Source organism: Heliangelus exortis, chromosome 1 (assembly GCF_036169615.1).
Source record: "Heliangelus exortis chromosome 1, bHelExo1.hap1, whole genome shotgun sequence".
Lineage (NCBI taxonomy): Eukaryota > Metazoa > Chordata > Aves > Apodiformes > Trochilidae > Heliangelus > Heliangelus exortis.
The window spans coordinates 143,218,692-143,239,565 of NC_092422.1; the positions used below are offsets into that span (position 1 = coordinate 143,218,692).

Consider the following 20,874-nt stretch of genomic DNA (forward strand, 5'->3'; position numbering starts at 1 on the left):
CCTTTAAAGTTTTTAGCAGGGGCTTGTGAAATTGTACCAAAGAATGAATGGAGACTTGTGGATGTACTAAGAGCTGTCAAGACCTGAAATTAATTGATGGACCACAGTCATAGCTAATTGACAGTGACAAGTGTTGCTTTGCACTATTTGGACTGGAAATGTCATCTTGAGAAATAAAAATGAGGCCAGCATGCTCAGAAATGCCATTTTTCAGCTGTTATAATAATCCTTTTAAAAAATATACCTGCATGCTAGATTACATGTCCCTATTTCTGAACTAGATGCAAACAGATAAAAGTGTTGATCAAATGTGTAAAAAGGACTGAACTTGAAGATACCATAAATACTGAATAGCATGAAGGTATTGTACAAGAAGAAGTAGGGAGGCTAGAAAAATACATTTGGAATTACAATGAGATTTCAACAAGAACAAGAAAAAGATATTGTAACAGAGCTGAAACTTAGAGCTGGAAGCTGTAATGGCAGAAACTCATAAAGATCTAGGCTTGGGGATAAAAGGGTGAAAGGTAATATCAGGGCTATGTAAATAGAGGCATTTTGCCATTATACACAGATTTGACAATTTACATTGCTCTTTATATAGCACCAGTAAGAATGCATCTAACATAAACTCTGAATTGCAGGCACTCAGATGTCAAAAAGAATGGGAGCAACATTTTTGGGAAGAGAACTGGGTGCATGACAGGGAACGCATTGCTCAGGACAAGAGTCTGCTTGGAATGGCTGCAGTTTTGAAGTAATGCTAGGGACAGACATCCCCATCAAACAGAGATATGGTGTCCCCTCTGGGATACACCACAGGGCAGGAACGCAGCATTGGGAATTGCTGGTAAAAACAGTGATATTTCAGAAGCAAAATAGGTTCTGAGGATCAGGATCATGGAAGAGCTCTGTGACTATTGCAAGGACCTGACACAGGTAGGTTAGTTAATATTGGATGCTGTTACAATGAAGGTTAGTGGACAAAGGAGGGGAAAACTAAGGGAAAGAATGAAGTGTTGTCACTTTTATTGGGAGGTCTGAGACTAAAAAGCCCCCCAAATGGAGGCCCCAGTGGTTGCATGAAGGGTCTTGACTGGAAACTGTGACTGTTTGCCATAATGTACCACCGTGCAAAACCAGTTAAGCCAGGTCAGTGTTTCAACCACTTGCAGGAAGCCTTGAAGGCATCAGGACAACATTGCCCTAGTTCAGGTACCAGTCAGACCCTGAGGCCACCCTGCTTGCCTCAGCATAGCTCCAGAAAGCCCGGTTTTCAAGCCCAGCTGGTGCTCCTCACCTGACCACCTTGGTGCCATTCCTCATGACCTGCATGTCCACCATGCAGCCGCCCGTGACATAAGCAGCCAGGTTCAGCTCGGAGAACTCAGCCTGGAGCAGAACAAAAGGACAGAGTGTTACAGCAGAGACACAAACTTGGGGACACAGACGAGGAATTGTCTTTGTCTGGAATGTGCCTTTTCCTTATTTTTCTTTTTTTTTTTTTTTTTTTTTTTTTTTCCTTGAGGCAATGGGAGATCCAATTACAGCTGATTTGCCCTGGAGAGACTGCAGAAGTATTTACAGCTTCCACACTTGGGGTGTACAAGTATAATGGATTAGGCTTATTGCAATAATAAGTACTGAAGGAATTAAGAATGAGCAAGTTGAAAAACACATACAGGAAAGAATAATAAGAATAATAATAAAAAGAGGTAAGGTAATTTGAATTCAAATTCCAAGTTTCCACTTGGAAACATCCGTTTAAAATTATGCCTGAGTTGGCTGTTGTGCCACTGGCCAACCATAACCCTAACACAAAAGATTTAAATCTTCCTAAACAGCTAAAAAGCCTCACTATGCTTCAGGAAGGTGATAAAGGGTAAAAAAACACCTGATGCAGTTTACATATTAAGATTTTAGCATTAAAGGGTTAGCAAAACTGGGTAATCTATTAACAGTATTCTCAATTATTAAAAAACATAAACGTTTTTAAAAAGGTTCAACTTGCAATGCTGGAAAGGCTGTTGAGGAATATTTAAGCTATGGGGAACAAAAGGCAATGTGCATGGTGACAATTATGACTGCAGAGTGTGTAAGTGAAGGCTAAGACACAAATCAGAGAGAATAACTGGGTGAGAGGTGTGATCAGACCAGAGTACCAATGAGGCTCAATGATCTCCAGCCACTGTGAGGAGGAAAATTATGGCAGGAGCAGCTGACCAGTTCTCATCTTAGGCTCCAAATCCTAATTTTGCTCTTTAGCAGGAATGAGTAGCCTTTAAGCTAGACTAGACTATTATTCAGCCATGCCAGACTTCCCTTTCCAGCACAATGCAAACACACTTGTATGGCTTCAGTATCCTATATTAAATTAGTGTCTGCATATATAAACAATTAGGTTTCAGTTTCTGAAAGTTTAGTCTTCTCCCTTTTAAAACTGTTCTTTTCCCCCACTTCCTGTTAATGCATTTCTTTCAGACTTAGTGATGGAGATTGGGCAGCAGTAAAATCATCTAACTGGTGGCTGTCTCGTGTCAGAATGTTCAGACAGTGTTGCTAACGCTTCCGATTTTATTGCACTATTTAATGTTCTTCTGACCCATCTACCAGGCAGAACCAAAAGATGGTGCCATGAACATTATGACACATTATACAGAAAAAAAAAAGAGAAAAAACAACCCAAAAAAGTGCAGATTTTGTCCTCACGAATGCATGGAAAAAACTTCTAATGGAGAACTAGTGCACCTGTAGAGGCCCAGAGGCCAGAAGACAAATGAAAAAGTCTCTTCCAGCTTTATTTTTTCTTAAATCCACATAATTTTAAAGCAATGACCATGGACTGGTGACCTGATGATGTAATGAGATTTCACGTCTGCGGCTCTGTGTAAACTTTTCAAAGCAACACTTTTACATGGTCTTACATCATTCTAACTCCCAGTTACAATAAAAGGAGGGTGAAGATTCCTGTTGCCAAGAAATAAATCCTACTTCACACACACACAGAGGGAATGGCAGTGGTTCAGATGACAGGCTAGACTTTTTTTATGGGATTGGACACTGCTGCCTTGGCCACAGCCATGCTTCTTCCATGGTCATATGGAATGAGAAATATGACAATATGTACCTCTTAAAAGCATCTGCCTTTTATACATTAAATAAAAATCTTGGTAGATGTAGGGAGAGGAGAGTCTACCCTGAACAAATCTGGCAATATTGAGCTCCTCAGTGGGTCAAGGCCAACGGGACCCAGCATGCATGCTTGCTGGTTTACATGGGGGCTGGAGAGAACCTAAAGACTGGGGACATGAAAGGATGGCTTCCCCACCTCTGGAACTGTCTGAGCCTCAGAGATGTCCCACTCTGAAAGTAGAGTGTTACTGACCTGGACCTTCAGCTTCTGCACCTGAGGGATGCAAGTGAGAGCCTGAGCAAGAGAGGGAAGTTTTAGGTCTGCGTTTTTATGTTTCTTATGCTTTTCTTTTGTTACTTTTTTCCTCCAGAATGGTTTTGTGCTAAAGAGCTTAATATTTTGCTTCGCTAGGGGTGAAATTGGGCAACCTTCATTTGATGGCTGGCACTTACAATCTAAGTAAGCTTGTCTGACAGGCATTGCCTGAGGCAATCAGACCAAACAAAGCTGTGTTCAGGCACCTGACATCCCAACAGGCCTGAGAATCCCTGGAGCTGGTGAGTATTTCATACCGAACTGCCAGGACCAATTTCAGGCTTGCTAATGTCAAGAGCCAGAAGAAAGGGAGAAATTCCCTTTGGCAGCCATTGTCCAGGATACCCTTGCAAGGAGTGGGGAATAGAGGGAATGCTTGGGGGACTTAGCAAGCCCAGAGCAGCACCCGGCCAGCAAAACACCCAACTGTACAATCACACACAATCACAATCCAAATCTTTTCCTGGCATTGGCTTCTGCTTTAACTGACTAGGTTAAGAACCTTTGCTGCTTTCATGTAGCTGCTTTATCCCACCCGACAGGCCACTGCTAGCTGGTGTTTGGAAGAAACTTCAGTCAGCAGAAATTGTTTCCTGTTGATTTTCCAGTGCTCCCTGTATTTTTAACTTTGTGGGTTTTGTAGCCCGATGACTTTCCTTGGCTGGGATTTCAAGTCTGAGATCATCTCCAGCCTGAGTTTACCTTGCAGACAAAGAGGTCTTTGAAAGCAGCCCGTGCAGACAGAGTGACAGGTAGCTATGCATAAAACAGGAGAGCAGAGTTCTTTGCATTAGGACTCACTGAATATAAGAAGCTATTACATTAGCCTGGTGGTGTTTTATACTTGCATTGCAATGGTGCCAGTGGCTGCAAAAACATTTAGGGTGAGAGTGAACCATGTGTTACAAACGTGACACAATCCTTCTTGAAGAATAACCTCATACAGACTGTGGGAGTAGAAATATTTTGTACTTCTGAGAGGCCCAAATCTGGGTGGATGCCACAGATACTTTAAGGATAATTCCATTAAAAATGTGTATTTCAGGCATTCAGGTTCAGAAATCTCTCTAGATCATTTGGACTAAATCATAAGGTACTCTCAGTTTCTCCCACCAGTGTTATTGAAGTGCTGGAGATCTTTTGGGTGAGCTATTTTAGAATTTGTGTTTTTGTTTGCTGATAATAAAACAAGGAGGATTTTTTCATTTTAAATTACGTGACAGTAGAAATGTCTGGCTTGATAGCCAGTGCCTTATTAGAGGTATGTGTTCTAAGTGGATTTTGGGCATTTTTCATCAAACAACAAAAAGTTAGGTTGAAAAAACTTCAAGACATGTCATAGTCTGTTTCTCTTGCCTGAGGCCAGATGAATTCTACCTTTCCCATTGTGTGAAGATACTAAATAACCTTCTTCTGTCTTACATAGATGAGGAACCTCCTAAGGCAATCCATGCCTTAACCACTGTGGAAAGTTTTCCCAATGTTCACCTTAAATCTCTCCTCTTACTTTTCAAGCATGTATTTTTTTGTCTATTACTTCCTTCTGGAGAGCCTGAAGGCTTACTTCTTGAAGACTTACTCTTCTTTCTTTCTTCTTTCCATAGACAAAATCAACCCCATTCTTGCAAGGTTTTCCTGTAGGTGATGTCTTTAGCAGCACAGCGGTCAAAGCTGTTGCTCTCACTGGGATCCTCTCTGTCAGTTCAGCAATTTTTTGAGTTGTGGTGGTTCAACCTCACTATGATCCTTCAGCAGAGACCTGACCATCATTGAGTAGGCTGGAAGGATCAGGCCACTCATCTTATGCATAATACTGTTGTTTGGATGTTCCAGTATGGGTTTGTCACACGTGCATCAGTGACTTTCTTTTTTATTCACATTCTAGTTGAGATCTGCTCTAACCCTTGCATTGCTTTGTCCAGGCAACTATCTTATCTTCAGTTCCCCTCCTTGTGCATCTACCATTGATGGTTTCTACTCACAGGATGAATTTGTCCATGTCTATAAAAACTTGAAAGGAGGTAGTATAGAAGACGGAGCCCTATTTTTCTCAGTGGTGCTCAGGGAAAGGAAAAGTGGCAATGGGCACAGACTGAAACATGCTACATCCCATGAAAACATCAGGAAGAAAGCCTTTTTACTGTACTGGTGATCAAACACTGCAACAGGTTGCCCAGAGAGGCTGTGGAGTCTCCATCCCTTGAAATACTAAAAATGTGATTGACTGTGGTCTCAGTCTGCTTGAGGTGACCTTATCTGAGAAGGATATTAGCCTAGGAAAAATCTAGATGTGCTTTCCAGCTTTAACCATCCTGTCATAAGTTTGGTATCTGGTATCTGGCAGCTGCCTTTACTAAACTTCACCCTGCCTGTCAAGGGGGAACCCCAGGAAAGCATCTCAGTTTGTTCCTTGACAAAATGCTAAGGGACTGTTCATCTTCAGCATGACACAGGAATGCAGGAATAGGGGGTGCAGGACAGGCTTTGGGGTTTCTGTCTGGGGACACTGTGGGTGAGTTTTTTTAAAGCAAGCAGGTTAAGTGTGACCATGCAATGACAAGCACATCAGTATTCCCTGCGAGCTACTGAACTTACTAAGCTCTTATCTAAGCTCTTATCTGTCCATAACCGAACTTAAAGCTATTCAGATTGGTTACTGCTTAAAATGAAGACACAAAGTCATATTATACTTTTGCACATAGACCCCCATTTGAATATCTTCTGCATATGCACAAGAATAGCAGAGGGGGTTTTAGAGCTGCCAGGGAACCTTTGCACTTTCCCTAATGCAACGTCATATGTTCACACACACACACACACATACACTGGCATTTTGGGGTGTTAGTCCACCCCATAAATCACAGCACTGAGCTACCACTACAGGATATAGATTTCCATCAGGCTATGTGGAGTACCATCAAGATCCCAAGCATGGGTTTGGTAGTTATTCTGACCAGCCACAGGTGTGAGGGAAGATGGGTTCAGCTTGTAGCACTGAACCCACAGATGGCTTGGAGGTTCTTTGGAACCCTCATATGTCTGGATGCCCTCAGCCTCCACATCTCCCTTGGCTCTTCCCTGCCCACCTACTGTGCTCTGACGAAGGCTCTCCATTTCCCCAGGCTGGCTTCTGAAACTCCTCATCAATTATCACTATAACATCTGTTTTCCTCCCCCTGCCCCTTGACACAAAGTGCAGCGAGAAGAACAGGCTGGTCCGTGTCATGGTTTAGGCACTTGGGATGAGGAATTACTAATGTCTAATCAAATCATATATATTCCTCAGTGGATTTTATACTTTAGTTTTTGGTGGATCTTCCAATACATAAAAGGAAAGAAAGACTTTGGCAGACACTAGACTGCATTCCTGTAGCAGCATATTTCATGACAACCGTCACAAGCATTTCAGGGAGGAGAAAAGCAGTCCCTAAATCCTGCACAGGCAGAATGAATGAGAAGAGGGGTGAGGCTGGGGCTATGCATACTTGGTGCACACATGCATGCAGAATTAGAGATTGCACACCCTGTGTCCCTTTGCTGAGGCATTGTCCCTTCGGGAGGCACCTTGCTCCCCACCTGCTCCCAGTATTAAGATTACTTGCTGGGAGGAAAGGGCAGAGAGGGCCTAGCTGAGAAGAGGATGCTGCTGTGCAGCTCCAAGGGGAGCTCCCACAATTGCTCTTCAGAAGTTCTGAATCTAGGATGCATGCTCCTGGCCTACAGAGAGCACTGATGCTGAAGGTCCAAATGTCTTGACTGGTTCGAGGGCCTTTTGTTGCATTATCTCTGATGGCATTTGGAATGGTACCTTAAAGTTTCTTTTCAGAAGTTGTGTGACTGCCTGAAAATTTGAGCTCTAAACCTTTTGATCCCAGGAAACAGCTCAAAAAACATGAACTCAACAAGCCTCCAAAAGCCAAAGGGAAACAAAAAAAGAAAAAGAAAAAAAAGAAAAAAAAGAAAAAAAGAAAAAAAAGAAAAAAAAAGTCATAGATATTATTTATTTAGGAAATAAATTATTTTTGAGTCATTCTTGCTGTTTCTCTGGTTCTGTTTATTAACGGTTTCTGAGTGCTTGCATGTGGCAAAGCCATGAGAACTGCTGCTGCTGTTCTTGAACTGCTCTCTGGCTTTCAGCCGGAAAAAAAAAAAATAAAAAATCCCTAAACATATAATGACTAAAAATTACACAGTTATTTGAGGAGAGGCTAATTTTCCTCTCATCACATGTGGGCCTATCAGCCACTATCTTTTGAAAGGACCACTTTATGCCGCACATGAAAATATCACTTTAGTACAGGAAGTACAATGGAGCTGGAATTCATGATTTGTGTTACAATTATCTTCTGTGAGCGCCAAGTACAACTTTTTTCCTGACAGTGCTGCCAATGGAGTCATAATCTATACCACAAGACTTTTCCAGAAGCATGTACATAGGAGTTCAATGAATAATCATTCCCTGAAAATAAAGCAGGCAGCAGGAACAAGTGAATGAGCTGTGCAAGAAGAATGCGTGTCAGACGGGCAGACAGACCCACCTCGTCACAGCAGGAAATGGTGGGAAGGAGACTGGGGGACAAGCAACAAGAATAAAAAAGTTCAGGTTAACCTTTTGGCCTCATCACCTCTCCCTCACCTTTTTCACTCCTTTCCACCATCAATCAGCTAATGTCAGGAAAGATGTCTGTGGATATATTGAAATGCCTCTAGGAGGTACCTGGAGGAACAGTACTCTGAAAGTGGCAGAGTCTCTAAAATTGCTGCTTGCTCTTGCCTGCTGGGTCTGTGCTCTCCTCTCTCCCTCCTGTGCTCTCATCAGTCAACACAGGGCACAGGACTGGAAAAGACCACCAGAGCCACAGAGTCCAACCCCTTGCTACTACAGTCACCACATCCCAAAATCCTTTCTTAAAGCAGTTTATTTGTTGAAAGCAGACATGGCTCCTTTAGCCTCTCTTTTAGGAGGATAAACAAACGCAGCTCTTTCAGCTTCTTCTCATCAGCCAGGTCCCCATGGTCGTCCCAATGACCCTGCTCCTCACAGCTTCTGCTTTGTGGACATCTCTCTCCCATACAGGTGCCAAGTATCCCACTCATCTGGTCACCACCCACAGTGTCACAGTGTGCCCAATGGGTCTGTGGTTGCCTGGGTCCCAGCTCCAGCTCTCCTGCCCTCTTTACCCAGTACCTCAGTGTGCTGGGGATGCATGGCCAAGTAGAGGGATGCCCTTTTTGCATGGGATATGCTTAATGCCTAAGGAGACCCCCACTTGGGGCATGTTATGATCCATTTGGGAGACCCCAGAGTCATATGAAATCCTTAGAGTGTGAAAGGATTAGTTTTCTCTGGGACTGGGAAGAGAGGATGGGAAAGGTGGTGCTGAATTACTGCCAGTTGCCTCTAGTGATGGAAAAACTTTGACAGAGTGTAAGCCTGTGGTACAGTTTTTCCTCTTTATGTTTCTACTCTGTTTCCAAATGCCTCCTGTCCTCTGGCCAGTGAATACTGAGAAGATAAAAGCAAAATTATTTGGGGGAGAGATGAAAAGCAATGTGGTCAACTCCTGTGGCACTTGAAGATTCTTTAATCTTTGAGGAAATACGTATTCAAACTTATAATTTTAATTTCTAAAAGATTTTCTCTAACATTTGTATTTCCAGAGAAGAGAACAGATGTATACGTTGCAGTTCTTGAAGATAAAGATCACGAGTCAAGTAAAGCAAGAACATGGATCAAAATCTAGAAACCTTATTTTTAGCACAAAATAGTGGTAGTATTTTTAGACTCAGCAGCTCCTGAAAGCTTAGGGGTTTACCCACACTGAGTAAAACTTAATCCATCAGGGTTTTAATAGGAATAGGTCAAATAGATTTTCAGTTTTTGATTGGTGTTTCCTTCAGCCTTATGAATGACTATCACTGTGACAGAAGCACTTGTAGAGAAAAAAAATCTAAACAACCCCAATGTAACACAAACTGCCTTAAAAAAAAAAAAAAAAAAAGGGGGGCACTGAGCCAGGAGAACATTTCCACTTTCTCCCCATGGCACCCATCACTCTTTCAACCCTGTGCCTCTCCTCCTGCAGCCAGCAGGGAGGAAGCAGTGGTGTTGCACTCTGGGTTTCACTCAAGGATGACCAATAATAAATCCCAGAGCCTCCAAAGCATATTAATAAGTATGTTTTCAGTGTTATGCTGAAGATCAGAAGAGAAGGAACAAAGGTGAAAATAAAGTCAGGCCTTGTGTTCGTTTTAATGAATGACAAGAGACAGCAGATACTGAAGAGGGGGTGCCCACCACAGTGTCCCTGAGAGCTCTCCTATTCCCTAGCACCAGGCAGTGCCCACAGTGTCTCTTGACTCCAGCTAGCAGTAATGAATATAGCTGAAGAAAAAGGGCTGGGGGGTGGCATCGAGGTCATGCAATTAATTTCTGTGCTAAAGAAGAGGAAAACCTTCTTTGAGAGTTCATGAAACCTATTTTTGTACAAGGCAAGGCTTAATAGAAGCAGCTCCCTGAGAAGCAGGGTGGGATTTAAGCACTCTCTTCCCTGCAGATTTCCAGTGTTTAGCATGAACTGAATTCACCTCTTGCAGAAACTCTGTATCTTGAGACTTCTGCCTGTTTCTCCAATTGGGCTGACATCAGCCAATGCCTTCCACAGTGCTGGGTGTGAGGGATAGACAGAGCAAGACAGCAGGATCACATATGTCTTGCATTCCTCTGACAACAGCCAAAGGGGGGAGGCAGCTCAGGGAGCTGGTAGGGGTGTAAAACCAGATTAGATAAGTGACATCCTGCTGCTGAGAGAGGGAGAAAGAGCACTGGTTTCAGCACTCCTTCTCCATTACAAATAAATGATGTCATGAGTTCTGAAAAAATGATCACCTGCTCTGCTGCCCCCCAAAGATTGCTGAAATGGCTTGCTAAGGAAGAATTAAGATGTAATAGAGATGGGGATGAAAGAGGAAGAGAAAGCAATGAGACAACCTCTTCCTTTGCTTTAAACCATCTACAGAGCATCCTGGAAAAATGGCAAAAAAAATTAGCGCTGTCAGAAAAAATCAGGCAGTTGCTTCTTCCCAATGTGGTTTTTCAAGTGTATTTAACATTTGGATATTTCCTTTTGCTGTTTTCTAACATTGAAACCTTTTTGTTATTTAGCTTTTCAGATCAAAAGTGTATTTGCCTCATATTTCTGGCTGAGGCAATAATGTGTAGGGATCTGAAGCAGGATCAAATGGAAAACTGAAAAACTGAATGAACTTACTGAGCACACCAAGTGGCTCAAGAGGTGCCCAAGAGTCAAACCTTGCTGTTTTGCAGATCTTATTCAGAAGAGAGGAGCCAGAGGAGGGTTTGCACAACATGGTACAACTGAGGTTTGGTTTCCCCACGCTGAGGAGCAGGGAGGGGGAGAGGGGACCTTGTTCATTGCTCTTCAACCCTCTGTCCCACTGTGCACTTCATTCCCCTGTGCAATGATGCAGTCACTATGCTGAATATTTCAAGTGGCTTGGCAATGGTCCTCTCCAACAAAGTCACACTAAGTAGCCTTTCAGTCTTTGCTTGGTGCAATTTGGTGCCTCTTCTCATCAATGGATATTCAGAATATATATCAAGAGACAGTCTGGGAGAGTCCCACTGAAAGAGTCCGTGGGGATAAGCTACCTGGTGACAGTGAAAAGGGTCAGTCTTGGGTTTAATCAATCAGGGATCAAGATTCCACTTCTTCCTCTATCCAATCTTTGGCTTTTTGAAGATAGTCTCTTTATAAGGACCTCAAGTGAAATAACCTTGGGGAAGAAGAACTGTGAGGTGAAAGGCAGAGGCTGAAGGTTAAGGAAAGAATCAATAGGTCATTTTGAAGAGTGCCAGGTCTAGCTTTGAAGCTAATCCTCTTTTGAATGGTGGGATGGGCTGAAGCAGAGCTTTGAAGGATAATTTTTATTTGATTCCACACTTCTATGTGAAATATGTGATTTTTTTTTTTCTTTTTCCTATTCTCTGAGGTAGCCATTAAAATAAAGGCTTTGATAGGAAGGTGTAAGTGAGAATTGTTCTAGTTAATACCAGCCAGTACTAACAAATGTGTTATTAATAGAAAGAGGAAAATGTTACGAACATTACATTAACAGTACTGTGAACTTTGCAAAGTAACAGTTGCAAAAATAATGACCTGCTAACTTTCTGTCCCAAACACAGCCTTTGACCAGAACATATGGGCTCATATATAGTCCTAGGCAACTGGACAGCACTCTTTTAAAAAGAGAGGGAACACCTTTTTAAGGGCAATGGGTCCTGAGAAAGTTTTCAAACACTACACCGGTGCTTCCATATATACACACATCCATGCACACACACACAATGCAGAATCACCAGCTCTGTGAAGACAAAAAATATAAAGTAATTCAAACACGGGTCAACAGCTTTTTTCATCCATCTATGGAATTTTATTGCACTAATGAGTATAAAACAAGCATATGACTCCTTCATGATCACCAGCCACTGTCTACATCTCTCTCTACTTATGTCTGCTTTCAAGTTAAGCACCTGCAGAGGATTATTAATAATTGTTTCTCATTGACAGTAGCATCCAAAGTCTCAGTCAGTACTGGGACTTCATTTTGACAGACACTGCACCAGCACAGAGAGGAGGGGACAGCCCCCAGTGTGAAGAATTTTCCACTGAAACACACGACTGCTGCCAAAGCTAACACAGAAGCAGTGGGTTTGTTAATTGCCCTGCAGAGCAGATCAGAAAACAGGCCACGAGGCTCCTTACTGTTCCTATGGACTTTCAACAGATAAGAATATATTGCCACATGTAGTTATTTTGCACACTTGAAACCAAAGGTTTTAGACTCATATAGTACACATGTGAAACATAACTTCACCAGCAGGTACTGTGGCATCCCAACTTCTGCACCTTTTCAGGCACAATTATGGAGCTGTGAGGTTGTCTTCCAATAGCACAAATTATAGTCCCATCCCCAAAACAGAAAATATCATTTTAAGGTGAAATAGGGACCAATTCTGCCAAGGTAGGTGGGGGTGGAGGGGTGCCTCAATAAGATATTTTCATTTATGGCTCCCATAATTCTATAAAATGGACAGGTCTAAAAAATTCTCATTGCCTCCTTTCTTCTCTATAAGAATATCCATGGATTATCTGTCATTAAGACCTCAGCTTTGTCCATACACATTTATTAGACTCAAATTCAGTTGTCACTGACCTGTTCCACTCGAATATCAAATTCTCCATTCACCCTCTTCCCCTGGAAATACTTGGCCCTGCAGAAGAAATGAGACAGACATGGTTAAAGAAGATTTTTGGCTTTCACTTCATACTGTTTTGCTCTGCATTTCCCCTTTAGCTAAAGAATTTATATCCGGGTCACAATATGTTTTCCTAATTCTTCTCTTCTTTCAGCCTCCTGTTCTCCAGGAGAAACCTGCCAAACCAGATGAAAACCACATTGGAAAATTCCTTCAAGGCTTATGACTTTTTAATTTTATTTTCAAACTGAAACCCAAATGCTCTCCTAATCTTTTCCAGAGCAACAACTCTAATCAATTATTCCCTGCTATTTCTTGTTTAATAGCCACTCTTTATTCTGCTAAAGAAAGAGAACAAGATAGGGCACTGCATCAGAAATTTTATCTGATTTTGAGCAAGGATCTTTATCATCACAGCTGAAGTACTTGACTTGCTCTCTTGCTATAGACCTGTTTTACTTTGTTGCTGCCTGTTTATTTCTGCTACTGATGTAGATAAACAGAAGAAATGTCCCAGAGACTGGAGGAAATGGCCTGAAGTTACACCAGGGAAGGTTTAGACTAGATGTGAGGAAGACTCTCTTTACTGAGAGAATAGTTAGGCCTTGAAATGGGCTGTCCAAAGAAGTGGTCGAATCACCATCTCTAGAAGTATTTAAAAACAGTATAGGTGAGGCACTTTAGAACATGCTCTAGTGGGTGATACAGATACTAATTTATATATTTTATCTGGGGGGGGGGGATATGTTGATGTTGATGGTTGGACGTGCTGATCTTAGAGGTTGTTTCCAACTGTGAGAGTTCAGTGATTCTGTGAAGCTGTATCTGCTTCTGCAGAGTCACTCATGAAGGATCTCTTCTCCTGAACCAAGAAACTCTGCTTTGGAGTTGAGCAACATCCTGAGAAGGATTTACACCTTCCATCACCTCTGCTACTAGCTGCCTTTGCCATGCAAACAAAACTTCCAGAAGGATGGGTTGATTTTGAAGGGCATAAGAATGACAGAAATGCTGGAAAAAAAAAAACAACACAGGACAAGAGCAAGCAGTTCTAGCTTTCTTTCTTCATACCTGTGTATAATGCCCCTTACATTGATATAAGTCAGGGAGAAAATAGCCAATAGAATTTTCCTTGTGAAATTTCTCCCCGATTCTTCTCCTTGCCAAACACGTGTGACAGAGGAAAACATGAATTTATTTCCTCAGACCTCCCCCCTAAAACTTCCATAAGACCATGTAGGTTCCAAAACCCCCTTCAGTTTGGAAAGCATTTATAACACAGTTAAGCCCTGCAAGAGCTATTTCCAGAGACAAAGTAACTCTATGCATTCTGTTTCCAATTGGCAAAGACAGGACAGAGGAAAGAAATAAAGGAAAATGAGAAGAAGCCGGCTTTGCTCCCTATTTTATAGTATTAGCAAAAAAAAAAGAAGCTGGCTCACATTTTTACTATGTGTCTATATGTTCCAATAAAAAAAGGACAGACAGTAGAAAGGCAAGTTTCCCCATGGCTGAAATACACAAGTTTTCAGCTGAATACTCCCTTCCCACAACAATGTGAAATGTAAATAAAAAAGTTGTTTTGTTTTGTCATCCTGGCTCAAAACCCAGTCAAAAGTTTCCATTTTTATTAGAAAAAGACATTCAAAACATCAGAAGTTTTCCACTTGTCTTTAATGAGAGTATCTGAAGGCCATATCATGCTTCACTTCCCAAATGCCATCCATCTTCATCCATCATCATGATGTGAAGAAGACCTCTACATAGATGTTAGTGAGAGACACTGTAGCAGCCAGGGGTGACCAAGACCAAGTGACTCACACAACTCCTGTCCAGGATAAAATGTGGCCATTTTGTATTTATGAGCATTGGATATAAAACAGAAACTCAGAAGACAAGCTGAGACATCATGACTCTAACAATAAAGAGGATCACTAAATACACTTAGTAATTCCATCGTATTTCTGGAGGCATGGCTCTAGAGGAGGGTCTGGCAACATTCCTTGCTCCTAAACATTGGGGATATTGCTGGAACCAGTGACTTCTCAAAAACTGGAACAACCTTTAAGTGGAACAGTCTGAAATTTTAGGCTCACCATTCATTGGTACAAGACTGTTTTTATTCCCAGCATGCTCATAACATATATTCCTTACCCACATTTATGAAACGCTCTTCCTCCCTCTATGGCCTCTCCTCTTTCTTGACCAGCTGGTTACAAACTCCTTGGTGTTGCTTTACTTCAGCTTGTAATGAAGTGTGATTAACCACAGTTTTCACTCCAGTACAGAGGGAGCAATGAAGCTTCCACTGCCTTTTTTAGGAAATGAGCCTTCACATGGTTAAAGAAATCCTCTCCCCATCTCTACGGTGCTGGTTCTGCTCTTGGATAGTCACACAGATCAGTCCCATTCCACATCAGGAGTTCTTGGAGACAAGCAAAGGACCTTGACCTTAGGCACATTGGAGTTTCTCCTTCTTAGCCCTCTTTCCACATAGGTTGTTCTACCCTGTGTCTCAGATAACTTTCTTTTAACAGCACAATATATCACTTTCTTTCAAAGCCAGCTCCTCAGGAGGGTTAACTTGCTCCGGGTGTCTCTGAAGAGTACAGGTGCTCAGCAATTTGCAGCCAAATATTTTGGTCAGCCCATCAATTTTGACACAGTCCAGTGTAAGAATGAAACAATTCTTACTGGACCATCTCTGAAATGGATGGACTGATGTTTTCAATTCACACCTGGGGTTCTGGAGCCCCTGGGCAGCACAGGCTAGTATGTTGAAATGAAAAATGGCTCCAGCCTCACCCCAGAGCCCCTGAAATTTCAAGCAAGATGGATTTGTTGCTGATGCTGCAGAAACATCATGACACGTCTGTTGCAACAGGGAGAGTCTTTTGGTCAGTACTGTGTGATGCATGAAATGGTGTCTGGTCCCTACTGTAGGGTATGGGATGTAAGATGGAGGAAAGGAAGACCATGCTGATCTGGCAGGAGAAAGAAATACGGATACCTGTGACAAGTGAGACTGGAAGACATCTGTGGATGCTCTCTGTCCCCCAAACTCCCTGAACAAGGTTTCCCAGACTTCTGCCATAGTAAAGTGACATACTGCAGGGTTATCTAAACAGCCTGTCCTGCAGCAGGGGAATGGCACCCAGAAGACCAGTCAAAAGGCCTTTCTGGGAAGCCTTTAGAAGTGTCCCCATTGACCTCCAACACAGGCAAACTGCCAGCAGATCAGAGGAGTGGCTCATTGCCCCAGGAGGAGAACTGCCTGCCTAATCCCACAGGAACCCACCCCCTTTCCCAGGCAGCCTGCAGCACTGACCACTGCCTGGCTGCCCATCCCTTTATTTTAAAGCATGTCAGATGTTCAACCTGCCAAAGCACAGTGTTATAATCTGGCCAGGCAGGGTGCAGATGGGATGGTGTGGTTGCTGTGATCTCAGTAAATTAGCATGTAAACATGTTTTGACTGAAGAAAACTGCAGGGTCGGTTCAAGAGTGGTTCCTGGGTAGGATTTACAGTGCTAGGCAATGCATTTCAATGTGGCCACAGTGGCTCTGTGGGAGGAAGCACCATAATAAACAGCCAAAATATCTGGCCTGTCTTCCAGGGAGATAGCTTGTCTTGAGCCCTCCTCTCTTTGCCATTAAGAAGCCACGTGGTCTGGAAAAGGACATGTTTTCTGGGTGCAAGAGCATCATAAAAACATAGCCTATGCTTTCTGCTTCAGCCCTGACATGATTACAGGGCCACAAGAAACCTGATGCCTCTTATGAAGTAATTTGGAAAGAAGAAAAGCTTATTTTCCAGAGCCATGAAATGGTCCCAGTCTTCCTCAGAGACCATGGCTGGAGGAATATGTGATTTTCAGTCAGATATGGAGTGCATTCTTAACAGCATCAGGGAAAATAATTTTTCAGTTCTCTTCCAATTACCTACATAAGAGGTGATTCACAGAAAGTCCATGTATAACCTTAGTGCTCTTAGGTGTTTGCAAAGCATCTGTCTGAGTGAGGGATGCAAGTACTGATCCAAGACAGCAAACACACCTGTGAGACTCTGAAATACCAGAGTTTATTTCTTTGGTGTCACTGACAGTGGGGACAGCTTGTACTGCACCCAGGAGAGGGCTGCCCAAATTGGCATCTTCATAATAATGCAAACACAATGCTAAATGCAAACACAGAGATTTAGTCCTCAAGGGCTGCCAAGTCACCTGTCAAAGCCTCACCTATGACAGGCCCCAGGTGAGGTGGAACTGGGTCAATGGGCCACAGGTCCTGGAGCTTTTGCCAGCCTGCACCTCTCCACTGCTCCTGCACTAGAGGCAAACATGGCACAAGAGAAGCAGCTCTCTCCTCTGGAGTAGGGGCTTCCAGGATGGGCAGCACAGGGACAAAGCTAACAAGTTACTTTGGTTAGGAGAGCACAGACATTGTAAAGTGATCTTCAGCTTGCAGTTTCTCTCAGTACATCACATAACCAGTTAAACCTGGGTGTTCTCTTCCTAAAACAAGAGGAGGTGCAATGGGTGCCCAGCCTATCAGCTAATACACATGGAATCAAGCTATTTGTACAGAGCTAGTACCATGTCTCCTGGAGTTATTTCTTCTCTCCCCCCCCCTCTTTTTTCTCTCAGTGAAAAGAAACATATTCAAGCTTCTTCAGAGGACTGCATTAGTGTTTTCTTCTGGATCTATGGGAAACACAGACATCAGGAATGCAAATGTTAAAGCTGTTCCTGCAGGTCCATTAGCTGGCTGAAGCAGAGGTTATGACACGTGCAGCCTTGAAGACAGGCTGATATTTTCTCTTAAATTCATGGGGCTTCTTCAGGGTATCCTGTAAATTGGTTTCCTATATGAAGCAGTTTTCTAAGAGAGGAAGAAATCAAAGAGATATAGCTCAAATTTTACCATGAGAGACCTCAGTGGAGCCAATGTAGCAAACTGCAATTGCTTTGAGTACATCTTGGAGTAACTGGGAAGTCATCCTTCAAATGAACAAATAAGCTTGAGCCCAAATACCCTTTTTTGGGCACCTCTGTTTGACAGAAGCCTTAAGCTACAAACTCAGGAGCAAGCTTGTACCTTCACCCCAGGAATGGGCTGACTACCACTGAAAGCATGCTGAAGAGGGGCACTGGGATGTTGAAAAAGCAAATTCCTCCAAATGCTCTGACTGAGCTTGTGCTACTGGAGCAAGACACAAGCAAAGGAAGCCAAGCCACACTTTGGATGGAGACTGTTTCTCCTCTGGAGCAGGAAGCAGCCTTTCTTACCCTGTAAAGAGGCCAGAGCAAAACATGCTGAGGAGTGGGGAAAAGTGTGGGACTCTTGGGGAGAAGTGAGCAAGGCAGTGCGTGAAAGAAAGGAGGAGGAAAAGGGTAAAGAAGAGACACAGGTAAGTGAACCAAAAGGGATTCATGGGTAAATTCTGAAATTAACTGAATTATTTCCCTGGAATCACATTACACATACTTCTTTCAAGCCCCTTGAGAAAATAAAGCATGTATTTTCTTTCTGGATCAGTGCTGGAAAAGGCAAGGCTGCAGCCTCCTGAATTGCGTGGGGGGGGGGTGACCTCAGGGAGGGAGGGGTCAGCCACTGTATGAAATCCCCATGTCAAAGGGCCTGGGGGCCCAAGTGATGCACAAGGCACTCACTGTATGTCCACATTGTCTCCTTCATAAAAGGGGCTGGGACGGGGAAAAAGGAGGCAGTTTCCAGGATACTGGCCAGCAGCTGCTGGAATGCCTCAATCCCCCCTGCCCAGCCCCTCCACACTATAAAGACAGTGGGGAGGGGAAGGGGGAGGAGAGATTGCATTTGTGCCCTTTTTTCTTCAGGGGTGAAAACAAGGAAGGTTTTCCTTTCAGGGATCAGCCCTCAACTAATTCACCTGTTCTTCCCAATTTAGCATTTCCCAGCTGAAAATAGTAAAGACTTTTTCGATGGTCAAGTCCTGACTGCCCAGGGCACGGGGCATAGAAAAAAGACTCAAAAAATGCTGAGGACTGCAGCCTGTTGGAAGTTTTGTCCACATCTGCTTTAGCCTGAGAATTCTGTGCCCTCTTCAGCTGTGGGATGGAATAGGTGGTAGTTAATGTTTATTCTGTACCTTGGGCTAGGGGAGGGGGCAGTCAGGACGCTAAAGTTGGTAGATTAGCACGATGGGTGTGCGTTTCGACACCTCAGAAAACAAGGTCTGAATTCCAAGTTAAACAGACAAGAAGCAAATGCAGAAAGAAGGAAAGGGTTCCTGCACTGAACAGAGAGACAGGGAGGGGCTCAGAGGAAAAACTAAGTTTTAGGTTGTGTCATCTGATAGCCCTGAAGACACTGATACTTTACCAGAAGCTCCACAAAAGTTTCAGCTCCAGCCCCAGGGTACAAAATTACTGCACTCAGCCCTGGGATGAGATCACCTTGGTCTTGGTGCTGTCAACACCTGGAGCCACCTAGTCAAGGGCCATCTTAGCTGTTCTGCAGGTTGGTTCTTGGTATCCAAGCCTGGGTCATGGGAACAGAGCATCTTTGTTGTCCTCTGAGAAGAACCACAAGACCCCGTCTACCCCAGTTACTGTCACTCAACTCCCATATTAGTTATGGATCACACCAAGGAAAGAAATGCTTCTGCTGAAGATGTTTGTATCAGGCTGTAATGGTGGCATTGGGTGTTGTGGGTTTATGTTAGGTTTCTTTTTTGGATGAAGTGGTGAGGTCCTTGATGAGGGCTGAAGTCCCACCCTACATGGCTGGAAGGATTTTCTGTGCTTGAATGCACACCGAAAAGGAAGCTTTAAGACAGGAAGGGAAGGAGAAGGGTTTTTGTAAATCATCTTTTGTGAGTCCTCCCTTTCTCTCAGTGAACCAAAGGCTGTTTTTCAGGGGAGACCTGGGTTGGCAAGCCACCAGCACATTAATGATTGCAGACACAACCATTCAGGCAGCTCTTTCTAGTCAAGGAACGACAGAGTCCCACACAATACTGGCCTCCCAGCATCTTCCAGTAACACCTCCTCCTCATGAAATGAGTGTAATCAAAGCCACGCTCCCCCCAAAGAGAAGCAGCACTAGTACTTACAACACTATTGCTTTTGGGCACAGCTTTTGTGCTTCTCTGAGCTGTCAGGATAGGAAGGACACTTTGCTGTAGGTCTGCTCCCCCACCCAGGCTCCATCATGGTCACATTCCTCCTGGCCACAAAGAGCTGCAGGGCGGGGGTGAAGGTGGGGGACTGCTTTAAGTACATCATGAGGCAGCAATTTTATTTCATGTATTATCAAAAATTGTACATTTCTGGAATATTTCCACATTGCTAAATCTAGATGGTATGGCCTGGAGCTGTTTTCCAGGGGTATTATTTTGTTGAGGATTGTGCAATATTTTGCTCCAGCTACTTCTGCCCTCCCTGAACTCAAGGAGAAAGGGCTGACTTGAACCAACACTGAGGCAGGGCTGCTGGCTTTAAAGCACAAGAAAACTGGCTCACAGGTCTTGAGAAAAACATCTGAGGGATTTTTAATTTTTTAAAAATATGTACAAGACTAGGCAGGACATTCTGAGGTTAAATTCTATGCATTTACAGGAACTCTGGTAAAGCAATTAAGGTCCCAGATTTGACTTGCATTAGCATATTTATAACCTGGCGGGGAATGTTTTCCATATTCCTTGTGTCTATTTTTGTAATGATACTAATCCTTTCATTTCTGTATCACCTTTCATTCAGGAGGACTAGATCCCAAGTTGCTTTATGTATGCAGAACAAAAATACAGGCAGATATGATGGTGCTATACCTAAACCAGGTTGGAAAGTGATGTGATAAATGCAATTTATTGAATATCTTTGACAGCCTTGCCTTCTTTTCACCCCTTTGACTATATATTAGAGAATACAGAAACTCTTCATGCTGCTTCCAAGTGCCTGTGCTCTCATATACACGTTTTACACAAACTTGCCTCCTCTTTCCCTAAAATTCCATGTTGTCCTTAAGTCACACTTGGCATGAATTATAGGAATTGAAACATTCCGTCCCAGGGAAAAATGGCCAAATTAATAAAATTGAAGCTTTTAGACAGAAAACTATTGTTTTGAGAAAACATAAATTTTACTTGTAAACATTTTAAAATTATAGC

The 20,874-nt window shown here is 43.0% G+C and overlaps 1 protein-coding gene across 1 annotated transcript in view; it reads right to left on the reverse strand.

Moving 5' to 3' along the window:
• The window catches only part of SYN3 (synapsin III), a 199,298-nt gene that overhangs the window by 151,494 nt on the left and 26,930 nt on the right, over positions 1-20,874 (reverse strand). Inside the window, exons 3-4 of the mRNA XM_071729289.1 lie at positions 12,686-12,743; positions 1,301-1,392 (exon numbers count right to left, since the gene is read on the reverse strand). Of these exons, the coding sequence (XP_071585390.1) occupies positions 1,301-1,392; positions 12,686-12,743 (150 nt within the window). The remainder of the gene's footprint in view (positions 1-1,300; positions 1,393-12,685; positions 12,744-20,874) is intronic.